Source organism: Sinocyclocheilus rhinocerous, unplaced genomic scaffold (assembly GCF_001515625.1).
Source record: "Sinocyclocheilus rhinocerous isolate Xijiao unplaced genomic scaffold, SAMN03320098_v1.1 scaffold377, whole genome shotgun sequence".
Taxonomy (NCBI): domain Eukaryota; kingdom Metazoa; phylum Chordata; class Actinopteri; order Cypriniformes; family Cyprinidae; genus Sinocyclocheilus; species Sinocyclocheilus rhinocerous.
In genome coordinates, this window is record NW_015633195.1 from 923,646 (window position 1) to 940,058 (window position 16,413).

At 36.5% G+C, this 16,413-nt stretch overlaps 1 protein-coding gene across 2 annotated transcripts in view; it reads left to right on the plus strand.

Moving 5' to 3' along the window:
- The window catches only part of LOC107743871 (tetratricopeptide repeat protein 39A-like), a 29,800-nt gene that overhangs the window by 10,131 nt on the left and 3,256 nt on the right, over positions 1-16,413 (plus strand). The window contains exons 1-15 of one of the 2 annotated variants that reach the window (XM_016557323.1): positions 37-213; positions 6,731-6,835; positions 9,173-9,304; positions 11,111-11,154; positions 11,413-11,480; positions 11,611-11,675; positions 12,673-12,772; positions 12,927-12,992; positions 14,034-14,142; positions 14,249-14,316; positions 14,472-14,531; positions 14,657-14,818; positions 15,349-15,440; positions 15,752-15,872; positions 16,258-16,369. In XM_016557323.1, coding sequence (XP_016412809.1) covers positions 176-213; positions 6,731-6,835; positions 9,173-9,304; positions 11,111-11,154; positions 11,413-11,480; positions 11,611-11,675; positions 12,673-12,772; positions 12,927-12,992; positions 14,034-14,142; positions 14,249-14,316; positions 14,472-14,531; positions 14,657-14,818; positions 15,349-15,440; positions 15,752-15,872; positions 16,258-16,369 — 1,342 coding nt within the window. In that variant the 5' untranslated portion in view covers positions 37-175. Of the gene's footprint in view, positions 1-36; positions 214-6,730; positions 6,836-9,172; positions 9,305-11,110; positions 11,155-11,412; positions 11,481-11,610; positions 11,676-12,672; positions 12,773-12,926; positions 12,993-14,033; positions 14,143-14,248; positions 14,317-14,471; positions 14,532-14,656; positions 14,819-15,348; positions 15,441-15,751; positions 15,873-16,257; positions 16,370-16,413 lie in introns of those variants that run through there. The other variant, XM_016557322.1, reaches the window with a different exon arrangement.

Genomic DNA, 16,413 nt, shown 5'->3' on the forward strand with positions numbered 1-16,413 from the left:
ATGTGTGTGTGAGTGTGTGTGTGCTGTAGCCAGAGGGAAGCTGCTGCTCTGCTGATAGGAATCACTACGAAGGCCTTTTCTCATACACGCACTGTGAATTACTCTGCGTCTCCTCTCTCTCCTTTTATTCCTCCTTTCTCTCGCTTTACTGCACTCCTCGATCTCACTGTACCAGATGAAAATGTCAGGAGAGGCAGAAACTCTGTCAAACGGGTAAGAACGCCACACAGCTGAGAGCATGTTATTGTGTGAATGTGTGTTTTAGCAGTGATTGAGGACTATTAAGTGTTCTTAACAGGAGAATGCTTTTACAGCCTGCATAACCAGAAAAACAGGAACGGTTTGGAAATATTAGACAGGTAATTGTTTTGGATGCCCTTGCTTTCAGAGCTGCTCGTGTTGTAGAATTAGTTTGTTAAAGGGTGCAGCACAGCTTTTTGTAATTGTTGTTAGTGTTAGTCTCTTAGCACTGGGCATGTGCATATGTGTGTGCTTTAGAGTCAGCTTGTTTGTTCCAGTCATTCCGGTGATGATCATCAGTAGTCAATTAGCCCCCAGGCGGCATCAGCTCTTCAGAATCGCTTAGCATCACCATATTTAGTTTGTGAGCATTGTAGGGTACAGGGAGTACAGAGGTTTATTTTACCTCCGCCGTAGCTTCTGAACAAATCTCAGACCACTTCCTTTTGCTAGCCAGGCTCAATGTAGCATGCACTGTTCTTCATTCATTCAAATCATCCTGCTCTGATATCACATATCAGCATCAGGGAGGAAATTCACTGTGTTCCACCTTTGGGGGATGAGAAATGCATAAAGCCGATTGTTGCTAGCTGTATTCTAGTTTTACTCACGGTTCACTCACGGAAATATAAGGTTTAATTAGACTTTTCGGGGACAGTAAATTCATTCTTGGGCCTAAGACTAAGTTTACATCCGTTTTGGGCATTGTACTGCACAAAAAGTAGGCAGAAACATGGTCAATACTATAATATTGACCTTTTTTATTATTGATTAATGCATTTTGATAAATTGAAAAAGAAAAGAAAAAAAATTATATGAAACATGATACAGGGCAACAACTTACTGCGTGAAGAAGCCTATAATGGAGTTATATGCCACCAAACTTTAAGATATTGGGGCAAAAAAATGCTCCTGTATGAGTTTTTGTCTCATATTTATATAATATGATAAGGGATATCACACTAATAGCGAGAGCAGTATCACACGAGTGTTGTTTTTGTCTCGAATAGCACAGGTGCAAATGTGATTTTATACAACAGCCCAAGGCTAATGATAATTAAATGATATTTTACAGAGTGTGTTTTTGTGCTTGTTTTTAGAGGCCTGTCATGGATAAATACTGTAAATGTGACACTAAAACCGTCAGTAGGTGGCGGCAAGTGCCTGTTATAAATGATTAATTGAATCATTCAGTCAAACGATTCGTTCAAAGCGGCTGATTAAATTACAATCGAAGCAAGTATGAATGAATAATTGAATCATTGGCTCACTCCATTCGTTCAAAAACCGATTCGTTCATGAACCAAACGCCTCAGTGTTTCTCTGAGAGAATCCGTGTATCATTCGATCATTCGTTTTTTGAATTAATATTGAAAGTAGAAAAATGAGAAAACGGCTCCTTTTTCATTTTTTCATTTTTTTCCAAAAAACGAAAAACGAGAATTCAGTTTAAATTTAAGTTTTTCGTTCATGGGTAGAAAAATGAATAAACAGCTTGAATATTCGATTTCTACATGTGGGCGGGAATTAAACGCCCCTTTCTGCTGATTGGTCAGCCGAAGATCAAACCGTGCCTTCATCAGTTCTTCCGCAGAATCACGCAGCAGAATAATAGTCCTCCACTGCTGCAGTTGTACGGATTAATAACCCATTTTATCAATTTCATATTTTTCATCAAACAAACAGATTAATGAATAGCTCGACACGACTCGTACCGGGGCAGAGTCTAGACAGGGCTTTCTTCTGTGTAGACCAGCAGTTCTTAAAGTGATAGGGGGTCCAAAAAATTATTTGCTATAGCCAAAGTATTTCCAGACTGTAAAGTCGTTTTTTTTAATCATGATACATAGGCCTACTGTGATTTATTCCAAAGTGACTTATATGATGCATTTAATGTAAAATAATCTAAATGAAGCCTTTTAAAAGACAAATATTCGCTGTGGTTGATGTTTGTGGCATGCGCCAGAAAGATGCTCAAGGAGACCAAGACGCGCTAAAGCAGCGCATTCTGTTGTTCTCTTTATTTTTCAAAGGCATGACATTTTGTAGTTATTTTGAACGTAACGTTACACAATTAAAAATATACATTTTACCATACGACTATAAATGACAGAGTATTAAGTTATTTCCCCTCGATGGGGGAAAAAATCCAAGTGAACATCAATCAGTACTCAATATTAATTTAAACCTTAATTAAACAAACAGACTTACTGGGTGAGCAGGGTAGGCTATGACAGCTGTCATATCATACCCTGCCATGCCCAGCTGATGCAAAGAATAGAATTTATATCTACACAGAAGAAAGCCCTGTCTAGACTCTGCCCCGGTACGAGTTGTGTCGAGCTATTCATTTGACTGTTTGTTTGATGAAAAAAAAGATTAAATGTAGTTGCAATAAATGCGTTAAGAATCCGTACAACTGCAGCAGTGGAGGACTATTATTTTGCTGCGTGATACTGCAGAAGAACTGATGACGGCACGGTTTGATCTTCGGCTGACCAATCAGCAGAAAGGGGCGTTTAATTCCCACGTGTAGAAATCGAATATTCAAGCTGTTTATTCATTTTTCCACCCATGAATGAAAAACGAAAATTTAAGCTGAATTCTCGTTTCTCGTTTTTTGGAAAAAAACGAAAAAAGAAAAAGGAGCCGTTTTCTCATTTTTCTACTTTCAATATTAATTCAAAAAACGAATGATCGAATGATACACGGATTTGAGAGGCACAACAGCTCTGCTCCAGCGTTGTTTGGAACTATCTTAACTAGGTCTGGCTATTTCGTTTGCTAAACAGAAAAAAAAACACAAATTGTGTCTAAAATGTAACTCACTCAATTAACTTCTTGTTTGTTGAACTGTCGTATAAAATTAATATAACATTTGCTATTGCGTGCTGAGATTCTGGAAAACAGCACTCATGCTGATGTGATATTACTTAATATATAACATAAATATAAAAATAAAAACTCATACAGGGATATTTTTTCTTTTTAACTTAAAAGTATAGGGACATTTTAACTGGATTCTAATAGGCTTCATCACGCAGTAAATAGTTTTGGACTGTCGAGACTGTTTTTGTTTGTTTTTTACAAAGTCAGTGACATACTCGATAATGTCAGCCCCCACATGCAGCTCAACAAAATGTAATGGGAATGTCTTTAAACTGTAATCAAGGAAATATCGCACCTTATGTTGTCTTCCTTTTAAAGAACCTCAAAAATTGCGCTTGAAGCATTTTGCGCGAAAAAAAGATGAAAACACGCGTGGCTAGTGTGCAGCTCTTTAATATTGAGTTCTGATTGGCCAAACGCACTTATTTAGTTCGTAAATTGTTATACGTAGAAAATATGTGTGTGTTCATTTTAGTTTATATTTTATTTTATTCATATTTTAGTTTCTTTTTTGCACTTTATTAGCATGCACTAACATACTAATGAAGTTAGAGATTAACCAGTATTTCTGCCTGATAAATGTTTCAATGATTCTGTGATGTGGCCAGAATGGAAGATATTAAATGTCTATAGTATTTTTTGTCTAATATGACAAATAAAACATTAAAACCTGATATCAGTCATTTTTTAAAGTAAATTTTAAAACAGTTAGGCCTGACATTAGCCCAGGCCATCAATCGCATTGCTATTGGCCAAATGGATCCCATAAAGAGCGTCTGTGTTCGTTTGGAATGCAAAGACGTGGCGCTCATTTAGTCACTCTTATTGACTTGATTTGTTTCAGTGGAGAATGGCCAAAGCCATTGTCTTTTTACATGCTTTCAATTCCCAGTGCATATATCCACATACAGAATCGCATGAATGGTTGTTTTCAGCAGAATGTTTCAGGGTGGAAGAACTGTAAGTGGTTGTTGGGTTTTATTAGATTAGGAGTCGTGCTATAATCTTAGCAGGCCGAGGTCAGGACCATTACAAATTTCAACTCAGTTTAGAAATTAATTTTAAATGGTGCTGTAATTTGAAGAATGTGTCCCTTATACAGAGATACAATGGGCTTTGATCATGTTCCTCTCTGAGACATTTGTCTTCTCATCATGTGTCTGAAGATTTGTTTTTCACTCATAAATGATGATTGTGTTTATCACTATATGCTTAGAAATGTAAATTTTCCATTAATATATCATATAAATAATGTGTGCCATTGCATTATTGTAAATGTTTGACCATCAGATTTTTATGCTCTTTTAAGCGTGTAATGGATTTATATTTTTCCCTGTTTGCTGCCTTTCAGTTCAAGATTGCTAGAAGTTTAGTTTAGGTGATGCTATCACAAGTTAGAAAGTAGTTTACACCTCAGGTGATTGCCATTGTAGAAATGAAGCTTTGTCTGAAATCGCATACTGTCTAGTATGTATTGTATTGAATATGGGTAGTATGAATGAAATTTGGACATACTACATCATTTGCAATTGTGACACTTTACTGCCATTCACAAATCCTCTCGTGGCCTCAGGGGATACTAAAGTGTCCGTTAAATATGCATATGCATCTCGTTGGAAGTAGTACGTCATCCGGGTACTTCTTTCCAATACTATGAATTCGGACATACTACTCTTTTCACATACTGTTTTTCGCCTGCTGTATGGAAATAGGCATATTTGGACACAGCGTCAGCCATGGTTCATTTATTCTGTGAATTGACTAGTCATGTGATCACAACATGGCAGCCCCCATGAGGCATCCTGTTCTGTGTAACTCTTATTAGGCCACTGGTTTGACTGGAGATGTGAGTGCACATTAGTTGAACATATTTTTAAAAAGGCAATGTAATATTCATTTCAACATGTAAAAAAAAATGTTTAGTGAGGGGAAAATAAATCCTACTGGGGGTATGAATCCTACTGACTGATTGTGTAAACGCCCCTTTAGATTGCCAGGAATTAGACCTATTGAGTATGTGATTCATTAATCTGCCATGAAGAAAAGAAAAAGGGCTGCTGCTTTTACAGTTTAATTGTGGTTATGTGAACTGTAAGAGTTGTACGGTCTTGTCCCATTGCTCACAGCCCTAGTCTTGTCTATCAGTGCATCTGCAAACCCACAATTACAGTTAATTAGCACATGCAATTATAGAAATGTTTAAATCAATGTTTATATGCATTTATGAGCTATGTGAGCATAATACTTTGTAATATACATTGTAAAAAAAAATATCAAACCCTTAAAATGAAAAGCTTAAGTTTGATTGCCTGAAATGTGTAGGTAAAATCTCATTGAACATTCAATTTAATTACTAATTGAGAAAACTGGGCCTCAATAAATGAAGTAAATGAAAACAAATAGGCTTTTTAACATAACGATGAAGACGTCTTTTACAGTATGGTGTATAGTGCATTAAACACAGAAAGCCACTTGATGACCACATTATAGTTTAAATATACAAATACAAAATCAATTTTCACTCCTCATGAAACTCTACCTTTTTTAAAATTCAGTTTGAATGATCATCCTGATTGTTGTTACTGTAAGAGTATTATAAGTTGTCAGGTCTGAGTCGCAGTAATGTCTAGTTAAGAGACAGAAGTTACTGCGTCCTACCTGCAATATGGTACTATAGGGATTCTACAAAACGCAAGAACTCCGTCAGTATACTGTTTTTATGCATAAATCAATAGATAGTACACTTGCTTCCCCAGACTTTCTCTACTCACTCCTTTTCTCATTATTATTATACACTTTCCTCTTTACATTCCCAGTGTTTTTTCAGTTGACACTACACATACTCACTCACCTGTGCCTTAGTGCATTTGAAGGTGACATCTGCTTCACTGCTCTTGTATTTAAATTGAGAGGCTCTGGAGGGATTCTCTGCAGTAGAGAGCTGTGACCTCACATTCACACGGAACAGGCTTTTTGGGGACAGTGTGAGATTTTCTGCAGATGCTCAGAAAGACCAGCTGAGTGAGCCTGTCTTCTGTCCAACATGACACCTGATCACTACTTCCTTGAGCTGCTTCACAAGCTGTTGTGTTGCCTCAGAGTACAACGACCCTGTCCCAAATGGCATCCTTTAGACCTAACCAGGAAAATAATCACTAGTGTTGATATGTTGTTCAATTTGTGAAGATTTTCTAAACGGATTTGGAGAATTCAGCATTAAATCACTTGCTCACTAATAGATCCTCTGCAGTTAATGGGTGCCGTCAGAATGAGAGTCCAAACAGCTGATAAAAACATCACAACAATCCATAAGTAATCGACACAATTCCAGTCTTATCAATTAAAGTCTTGTGAAGTGAAATGCTGTGTATTTCTAAGGAATTAATGAAAACATTTTAACTTTGAACCGTTGCATCCATTCACTGCAAATGATCCATTGGTGAGCAAGCGTTTTAATAGTAAATTTCTCTAAAGGGTGAGAACATTTTTAGAAAATATTCATTTTTGGGTGAAATATTCCTTTAAGACGGAGGCTTTGGAAAGTAGCATTTGTTTTAGATAAGCTTATTTTAAGCTCTTTTTCTTTCTGTATGTGTGTTAGGTCGGAGAGATCTGACCTGTCAGTGGCTCTTCAAGACTGCATGGCGGCACTGGATCTGTTCCTGCGAAATGAATTTGACGAGGCTTTGACCAGACTTAAGAGCAGGTAAGACCGCCTGGGTGTTTCATAATAAGAGTTGGACCTGCTGTGCTTTACTGTTTTTGTGTGATCTGTAATCATTGTAGAGGTTCTAGGTTTGGAACATTTATGGAACTTCAGACCTCAGAACACAATGAGGCTCTATTATTTCTTTTAACTCCTCCTTGTGTGTTGGGGTGTGAGGCAGAGAAACCTTGGATTGTACTGTTTCATAATCAGTTTGAATCACTGTTCATAATCCCTTTTGAATCTTATGAAGTGTTTTGCATCTGGTTTTATACATTAAGCAAGTACGCAAGTGCATAATCTACTAATTTACATTGAATTGTTGTTGTACATCATTTTGTGAGGTGAGTCTTTATCCACAATCATTGGGTGTTTCTCAGGTAAATCTCACATAACCCAAAACCTACTGAATCAGTTCAGCTCTCTGGAGATTCATCTCTAGATCTTTTCTTCTTCTCACACCACACCCTGTTTTCGTATGTATGCTGTGTCTTAGAGCATCTCGCATTTCTTCCTTCCTCACTACTCACAGCTGTGGATGGGTGTGTGCCTTTGTGTATTAATAAACTGTATAATTATTCAGTCCATTTTGTAATCTTTGCCATCTTTCCATCTCTGTCCCCTGTGTCCCTCCACTTTTGTTAGGTTGCATTCAGGATCAGAAATTAGCTTTAAGCCACACCTTGCAATGGTGATTTTTATTTATTTATTTATTTATTTATTATTTTTTTATTTTATTGTATTCAATGAGGGTCAGAATATTATTCTTACAATTTAATTTAAACCATGTATTAAGTTGGAGTTCCTAATAAAGCAAACTTTGTCTCATTTACTCACCAGTCAGTTCTTACTCTCACGAGTGCTAATTTTGGACACTACTGCTAAATAGTTCTGTTTCATCTGTCAGTCTGGATATCAGGTCAACACGTAATACATAAACATAGACACACTTTTGAATTGATTCGACAATCAGAGGATCTCACTAAACATTCTGCTTCTCACTGTTTGAACTTGCAAATAGTGAAGTCACAGTTTTGTGATTTACCTATTAGGTTTTAGTCGTGTCCCACCCCATTCCAGCCGGCAGGGCAGGGCCGCTACAGGCATGGAGCTAATGAAAGGTATACGTCACGGACTAGAGAGAAAGTTACAAACGGGGGCAGAATGAGAGATTGACTTAAACACAGAACAGAACTATCAGAGTCCATGTCGTACAGATTCAGAGTTTGAAAACAACATTGCTGATAGCAGAGATGATCTTCTTGCAATCACACAGTGGACTATTCCTTAAATAGGAGGGTTTTTTTTGTAGCTCTCTAAGCACTTTTTTTTTTTCATATTTCATAACCTGAAAGGCTGCCAGACCTCATAACTAAAATGAGTATGAACAGAAACATATTTAGCACTCCCAATAGGGCTGACAGCTGTATTCTGCTGCTGTGTGAAAGTAGTTTCTGTCTCTCCTTCCACACTTCTTGACTTGATGCTGTGTTTTGCAGGACATCTGATTTGACTTTGACAGGATAATTACTGATTATGCATATGTATTGGTTAGGACTTCAGGCAAGTGTTTGTGATTCCTTAGGAAAACAGCAACAGCAGAAACAACAACAGCACAAACACTATTTCAAAGCCTGATATTCATTTGCATGTTATGGTCTTATAAGCATTTTAACCATTTTTAGAACTCTTATGGGTTCACAAAAAAAATTTCAAGTCAGCTCATTCATAAATTCATAATTATCCTGTGTTAGAGATAAAAGTAGGCCTCTATGTATGAATTTGGCATGCATTATGTGTGTTGCTCTCATGGTATATTATTAAATTTATTGTTTGTTTAGAAGATGTAAAATATGCCACATTCCTGTTCCAGTTACGCCAACATTATTCCAGTTCCACCTGTGTAAAGGAAAGAGTGGTAAACCTGTTTATCCAGACATCTCTCTACCCAGGAATGTTGGACCAGTAGTGTCACATTCTATTCTGCTCCTGAAAGAACTGAAACTGCGCTGTAAATAGACACTAAATTGAGTTTAATTGTGATAAGGTAAATAATACTAGTGTATTTTAACAAAATACTATATTGACATTTTTATTTGACAATGAGTGTTTCTCTGGTAGTTTTTCATAATGTCATTATTATTAGTGTTTTTGGTATTATGTTGCCATACTGTGTTCAGGATGGTCAGGTTACACAAACTTTCCTCCATTTCCAGGTTTCATTGGTGTTATTGAGTGTCTCTGAGGTGAATTGTCTTTTACTGTCACCAAGTTACATCACCCTCTCCTTTGTTGTATATATAGATCTAATGCGTCCTCCTTTGTGTTCTTTGGCAGGAATAAAGACAGCATGTATCATGCGCTCACGTATGCCACTATACTGGAAATGCAGGCCATGATGACCTTCGACCTGGAGGACATCTTGGCTGCAGGCAACACAATGAAAGAGGCACAGGCTGTGTGTCAACGGTGTGCTGTTTTTAACTTTAATATGCATATATAACATTGAAATATTTCTGTGTTTATTTTTTAAATATTGTTTATTATATATATGTAATACTGAGGCTGTCAATTCATTTAAAATAATTATATTTGAAATATTTATAGATTTCATAGAGAGAGAGAGGGAGAGAGAGAGATACAGAAAGAGAGTAACATAGAGTAACATTCTAGCAGGTGTATTTTTATTATTTCATGGGCTTTCATTCCATTTCAGGGAGCAGGTGCTACTATTAACATCCATACACTATTTTCAGGTTCCTCTCGGTTATGTCACATTCGTATTGGTGACGTAATCCCACAATGCTGCAGGTCTAGGGCTATCACCACATCCCAGATGGCAGAGGAATTTCAGAGGCCCATGACACGCTGTGTTGGAGGGTTGTGACAATCTGGTGTATGCTCGTGTTTTCAGGCAACTCACACCTCTGTGACTGCCACGTCATCCAGGCCCTGTAGCACTGGAATGCCTCTGTCAGCTGATCACACACAAACTCTTCAGCTTTCTGCACATCAATTACACTGTCTGGTCCAAATAATAGCAGCCACGTATGCAGGACAGTAAACCAATTCTGTCACAACACATGCTGTATATACTTAACAACATTGATCTTAACTGGTCTAATAAGATAAATCAGGTATTTGGAGTACAGTAACATGCAAGTGCAGGTCCTATCTGTTTGAATGGGAAAGCATCAAAGAGATATTTTTTAAAGTGTCATTAATGTAAAATACTAAAACAAGTGTTAATAGCTGAGGAAAGACAAAGCAGAATCCCAGTAAAATAAATGTATAATTTATTCTTTGACTTATACGGGCATACTGTATGCATATAGATGTAGAAGATAGGAAACACTATGTTTACTCTATAAATCTAAAAACATTCATGTGTCCACAAATCCCTAATTGACAAATAGACACAAAAATTTTAATTAATATTAATTATAAAAAAATATTTTTTATAATAATTATTTTAAAAAATATATATATTAACCTACATTTCCTGCATCAGCACCACCAGTCGGCTTGTCTGGAGCTCATGTGCTAATTGTTAGGCCACAGTTCTGACACATTAGACCCATTTTATTGCCTCCTTCACATTTGACTAGATCTGATTACAAGATTAGGAGTCATATAACTATGCATATAACTATGTTTTCAGCCTGCTGTTGTTCCACAATCTCTAGTCTCTGATCATTTACACCATTTAAAAGCAGCAGTTTATAAAGAGCATAAACAAAACACTCAGCTTCTGTTTTTTACTACAATAAAGTGTGTGTTTACATTGCTGTGGCTGTCAGTGATACAGAGTGATTTCTGTATTCCATAAATACACAGACCAGTGGTTGTCACTCATAAAACTTTGTAGGGTGAACATGGCCTACTTATCTTAGCCATACCCCACCCCCACATTCATCTGCATGTCTTGTATTTGTGTAAATTTAATAGAAGCCAAACTGACTCAGAATAATTCATGTTTGTCCCTGAAGAGGGGAGTCGGTTTACTTAGACAGAAACCAGACAGCCATTGTGTCCTCCTCAGTTCCAACTGTGCTATTTATATGGCCTTAGGGATACAGTGAATCAAGCCGTGTTTTTTTACTTTGGATCGAGTGCAAATTTGTCTACCAGCTTTCACACACTAGGACTGTAACAGAGAACACAAGGCTGACCTCAGCCAACTGTGCCAACTGAGCATGTTACCTAGTAACCACTACTGATGGATCATTGTGTTGTTCTAGGACAGGACTGATAAGGCTGTGTTTGTCATTACAGATACCGTAAAAAGTCTACCTTCAACAGCAAAAACTTCACAGAAGGTGGGTGCCTATATACATATTTCACTAAACGATTAATTGGCAATAAATATGCATCAGAATAGAAATAAATCATGCTAATATTTTGAGATCTTTTACAAAAGCTTATCACAGGCTTCTTCTTGTAAAGATAGTAGTTTATGCAATCACTTCCTCAACCCATGGTGACCATATCATGTGGCTGTGTTTTGAAAATGCCATGTGACATACTCCCATCATGCCTAGATACTATGAAAGTGTAATTATGTTTGTCATCCCCAGAGGAGCTCCATGCTGAAGTGTGCTATGCTGAATGCCTCCTCCAGAGGGCAGCACTCACTTTCCTGCAGGTCTGTCCCAGTGGTTGATTCCCTTTTACTGCTGATATTAAATCCACTTTGCCCTGTTATCATGTATGTGAGCAAAATATATTATTGTGGATAAAGTTAAGTTGCTTATTCAAGATTTATTTACTTTCAGGATGAAAATATGATCAGCTTCATAAAGGGAGGAATGAAAGTGAGAAACAGCTATCAAATATACAAGTAAGACCTGCTGCAGTGTTGTTATTGTTAACTATATACAGTGGTGTGAAAAAGTGTTGGCCCCCTTCCTGATTTCTTATTTTTTTTGCATGTTTGTCACACTTTAATGTTTCAGATCATCAAACAATTTTAAATATTAGTCAAAGATAATAATTAAAATATAGCTTTATATTACATATAAATATTAGATGGAAAACTTAACATAAGTTTAAATATTAAAATATTAAAATTACTACAACTAAAATTGAAATAAAAGTAACTTAAAACTGATTTGAAATATACAAAAACAAAAATGAATTAAGATGGAAAAAGCACATAACAACATTACTAAAACTTTCAAATTAAAATGAAAAATGAAAATATAAAAATAAAAGATCATTCAAAATATTAATAAATGCTATAATAGTACAATAATACTGACCCATGAACTAACACTGTTTCCTCTGCCCTTCTCGTTTGATATGCATGAACTTTTATTGTAACTGAATTTTGGTTTATTATGTATATATACTGTATAAAAGCGTGCGTATGCACTGTGATACTCTCTAAAATGGCGGAAGACGTAACTCGGTGGAGAAGAATTGTTGAAAAAATTGTTCTTTTTGTTTTCTTTGAGCTCAAAAAGTATTCTCGTTGCTTCGCAAAACTGAAGTTGAGCCACTGATGTCACATGGACTGTTTTACCGATGTCCTTACTACGTTTCTGGACCTGGGAACATTACAGTTGCGTTGCTGTCTATGCAGGGTCTGAGAGCTCTCACATTTCATCAAAAATATCTTAATTTGTGTTCCGAAGATGAACGAAGGTCTTACGGGTTTGGAACGACATGAGCGTGAGTAATTAATGACAGAATTTTCATTTTGGGGTGAACTAACCCTTAAATTTTTCTTTATCAAAATAACTGGTTTTGTGTTGTGTTGTGTTTTCACTTACACACTTCAATATGTACAGTATATCTGTATGTTTATTTTAACATGTGTTTGTGTTAATTGCAAGGGAGCTACATACAGTCCTGAAATCCGCAAGTTATGTTCACGGTGACAATCATGGTCATTTTGAGGGAGGCGTTAAGCTCGGGGTCGGGGCCTTTAACCTGGTGAGTGCGTTATGTCATATGTTTTCTTGTGTTTTAGCCTTAAAATACCTTCAAGTGTTCCCTCTTAAATCAAACATGAACATTTATGAATCCTAGCATAGAGTTCATTGAGGACAAGTCTGTTTTCTCAACCCCTCACCTGTGTTTCTCCCAGATGCTGTCGTTGTTGCCAACACGGACTCTCAGGTTGTTGGAATTTGTGGGCTTCTCTGGTAACAAAGTGAGTATTGTGTAGTACTAAACTTAGTTTGGCTCTGCTCACATTTGGCGTGTACAAATGAAATTTAATCTGAGCTTGGCTGTTTTTGCTTTCTGTCTGTCTTAGCAATAAAGTGTGTCAAGGTGCATGCCGATGTTTTTTATACTTGTTTGAATGTAGTGAAGCACACAAGTGTGAATGATTTCCTGTGTGTTGTGTCTGTCTTAAAGAAATAGTTCACCCAAAAATGAAAATTTGCTGAAAATGTACTTACCCTTAGGCCATATTGTAGATGAAATTGTTCCTTTATCAGAACAGATTTGGAGAAATGAAGCATTACATCACTTGCTCTCCAATGGATCCTTTTCAGTAATGGGTGCCGTCAGAATCATAGTTCAAACAGCTGATAAATGCATTATAAAAATTCACAAGTAATCCACATGATTCCAGTCCATCAATTAATGTCTTGTAAAGTGAAAAGCTGCATATTTGTAATAAACAAATCCATCATTAATGCATTTTAACATTAGTAATCCACAATGGATTAATCCATAATAATGTTTCCTGAAGTGAAAAAGTCCATCCTCTGTTGACCTCTCACATCAAAATATAAAAGGTGCTTATTTCTTTCCTGATTCAGGCAAGACTACTTTTTCACCTGAGAAAGCAATATTATGGATGTCGTATTTTAGGAGCTGTGGTTTGAAGTTAAAAACATCTTAATGATCAATTTGTTTATTACACATATGTAACCCTATGCTTCACAAGATGTTTATTGATGAATTGGAGTTGTGTGGATTACTTGTGGATTATTGTGATGTTTTTATCAGCTGTTTGATCTCTCATTCTGACGGCACCCATTCACTGCATAGGATCCATTGGTGAGCAAGTGATGTAATGCTACATTTCTCTGTTCCAGTGAAGAAACAAACTCATCTTTATCTTGGAGGGTGAGTACATTTTCAGCAAATTTGCAATTTTGAGTGAACTATTACTTTAGGCATGTTCTACAGTTCCATTATTCTACATCTAACACTGTGTACATATGTGTGTGTGTTTTAGGAGTTTGGTCTTCAGCAGCTCCAGGAGGGCTCTGCTGAGCAAACATTTAGGTCTTTCCTTTGTAACATGTTGTTGCTTTGCTACCACACCTTCATGAGCTTCATTTTGGGTAAGAGAAGATTGCTTCTGAATCGCATTTTCAATTCATATTTAACACATCTGAAGTATCAATGTGTTATTTGGTATCTCATTGCATGTATGTGCATGTCCTTTAGGCACTGGAGAGGGAGATGTGGAAGATGCAGAAAAGCTGTTGCAGCCTTATCTAAAAAAGTATCCAAAGGTACTTGACCACCATTTTCATTTTCAGTTTCCAGTGGAAAAATCTCAAAACATTCACACTTTCATTTACATTAGAATATGAACAGCTGCCGCAATCACTGTTATTAAATAGTAGAGTATGAATTTTAAATCTGACAACTGCTGTGTTTCTGTCAGGGATCCATTTTCCTGTTCTTCGCTGGTCGAATTGAGGAAATTAAAGGAAATCTGGATGCTGTAGGTGATAGTTTTATGTAATGCATAAAAAGAGAAGTGTTTTGTTTAGATTCTTATATATATATTTATTTGTTATAATTTTTTTTTTAACTGCCTGTGTGCATATGCATGTTCTTGTTCTGAAGGCTATCAAGCGTTTCGAGGAGTGTTGTGAAGCTCAGCAGGACTGGAAGCAGTTCCATCACATGTGTTACTGGGAAATGATGTGGTGCTTCACCTATAAAAGGCACTGGAAGATGGCCTACTTCTACGCAGACCTGCTCAGCAAAGAGAATTCCTGGTCTAAGGTGAAACCCTAAAATACACAAGTTGACTGCTACACTGAAGAGTTGCTTGATTATTGAATTAAAATGGGTTGAATTTCAAGTTTATTTATACACTTCCATTTAAAGGTTTGAGTCGGTAAAATTTTTAATTGTTTTTGAAAGAAGTCTCTTATGCTCACCAAGGCTCCATTTATTTGGTCAAAAATACAGTAAAACCAGTAATATTGTGAAATATTATTACGATTTAAAATAACTGTTTTCTATTTTAATTTATTTAAAATTATCATCTATTCCAGTGATGTCAAAGCAGAATTTTTTGCAGACATTACTACAGTCTACATATCATAAATGTTATATATATATATATATATATATATGATGCATTCACTTTTTAATGAAATCGAAGATTTGCTCTGGGTTTAAAAAGGTCTGCTGATAAAACATAAATGGAGGCTGAGGACAATTAATCTCCCGCAGGGATGTTTGTGTTTACTGTGCAGTTCAGAACTCATTGCTCTTTTTTTTTTTTCTCTCACACACACTTTTTTCAGGCCACATATGCGTATATGAAAGCTGCTTACCTCAGCATGATGAGTCGTGAGGAATGCCAGCCGTTCGGGGAGAATGAGGTGGCTTTGTTTAGGTAATGGCAAGGGAATGGTGTGCGTGAGCATGTATGTTCATGTTTGTTCATAAGAGAATGTAATCACATGATTAAATATAATTCTATAAATCGGACAACATGACTATCAGATGAGGAAAAGGTCATTTATATAATATACAGCCTGTACTGTAATGTCATTCAGTTCAAACAAACATTGCAAAAGACCAAATATTTTATCTCACATTTAATTTGAATCTCTTAATTTAGCCCATCCTCTTGCAAATATAAAATGGACATTAAATGTACTTTACTGTATTAATACAAACTGTGATCTGTTTTGCACTTTTCAGGCAGGTTCCCAGTCTGAAGCAGAAAATAGCTGGGAAGTCATTGCCCACAGAGAAGTTTGCCATCAGAAAAGCTCGACGCTATAATACAGATAATGCTATTCCTCTTCCTGCACCTCCATTGGTCAGTGTTCAGTTTTATACAGATTTTACTGTCTGTATTTATTTGATACCGCAAGTGTCTTTTTGCATAGTTCACACAGGATGTATTCTTGCATCTTTGGCTGTGATGTCATGTCATTTAGAGTTACCATTCAGATGTGTCAAGTCTGATAATGTACATTGGCAATAGTGTACTGCATCTATAAACGGGCTTCCTGTTCTATTCTATTGTGTTCCGTTTTCCTTTTTTGAAGACATCCTGTTTGAAAAGCCCTTTAATTAACAAAGATTAAGGAATTAGACCATCTTTATTTGTGTAATGCCACTGCAAAACAAACAAAGGGAAACACCTGGACGAGACGCAGTCTAAAATTCATACTCATTGTGAAGGTATGTTTGCACGACAGGAGATGATGTATATCTGGAATGGCTACACTGTGATTGGGAAGCACAAGGACCTTACAGAGGGCATGCTGAAGACCCTGGATGAGGCCCAGCAGACGCTTGAGCAACATCCAAGTAAAATCTCTTTCCAAACAATGCAGTACTGCTTATGCTGGTGT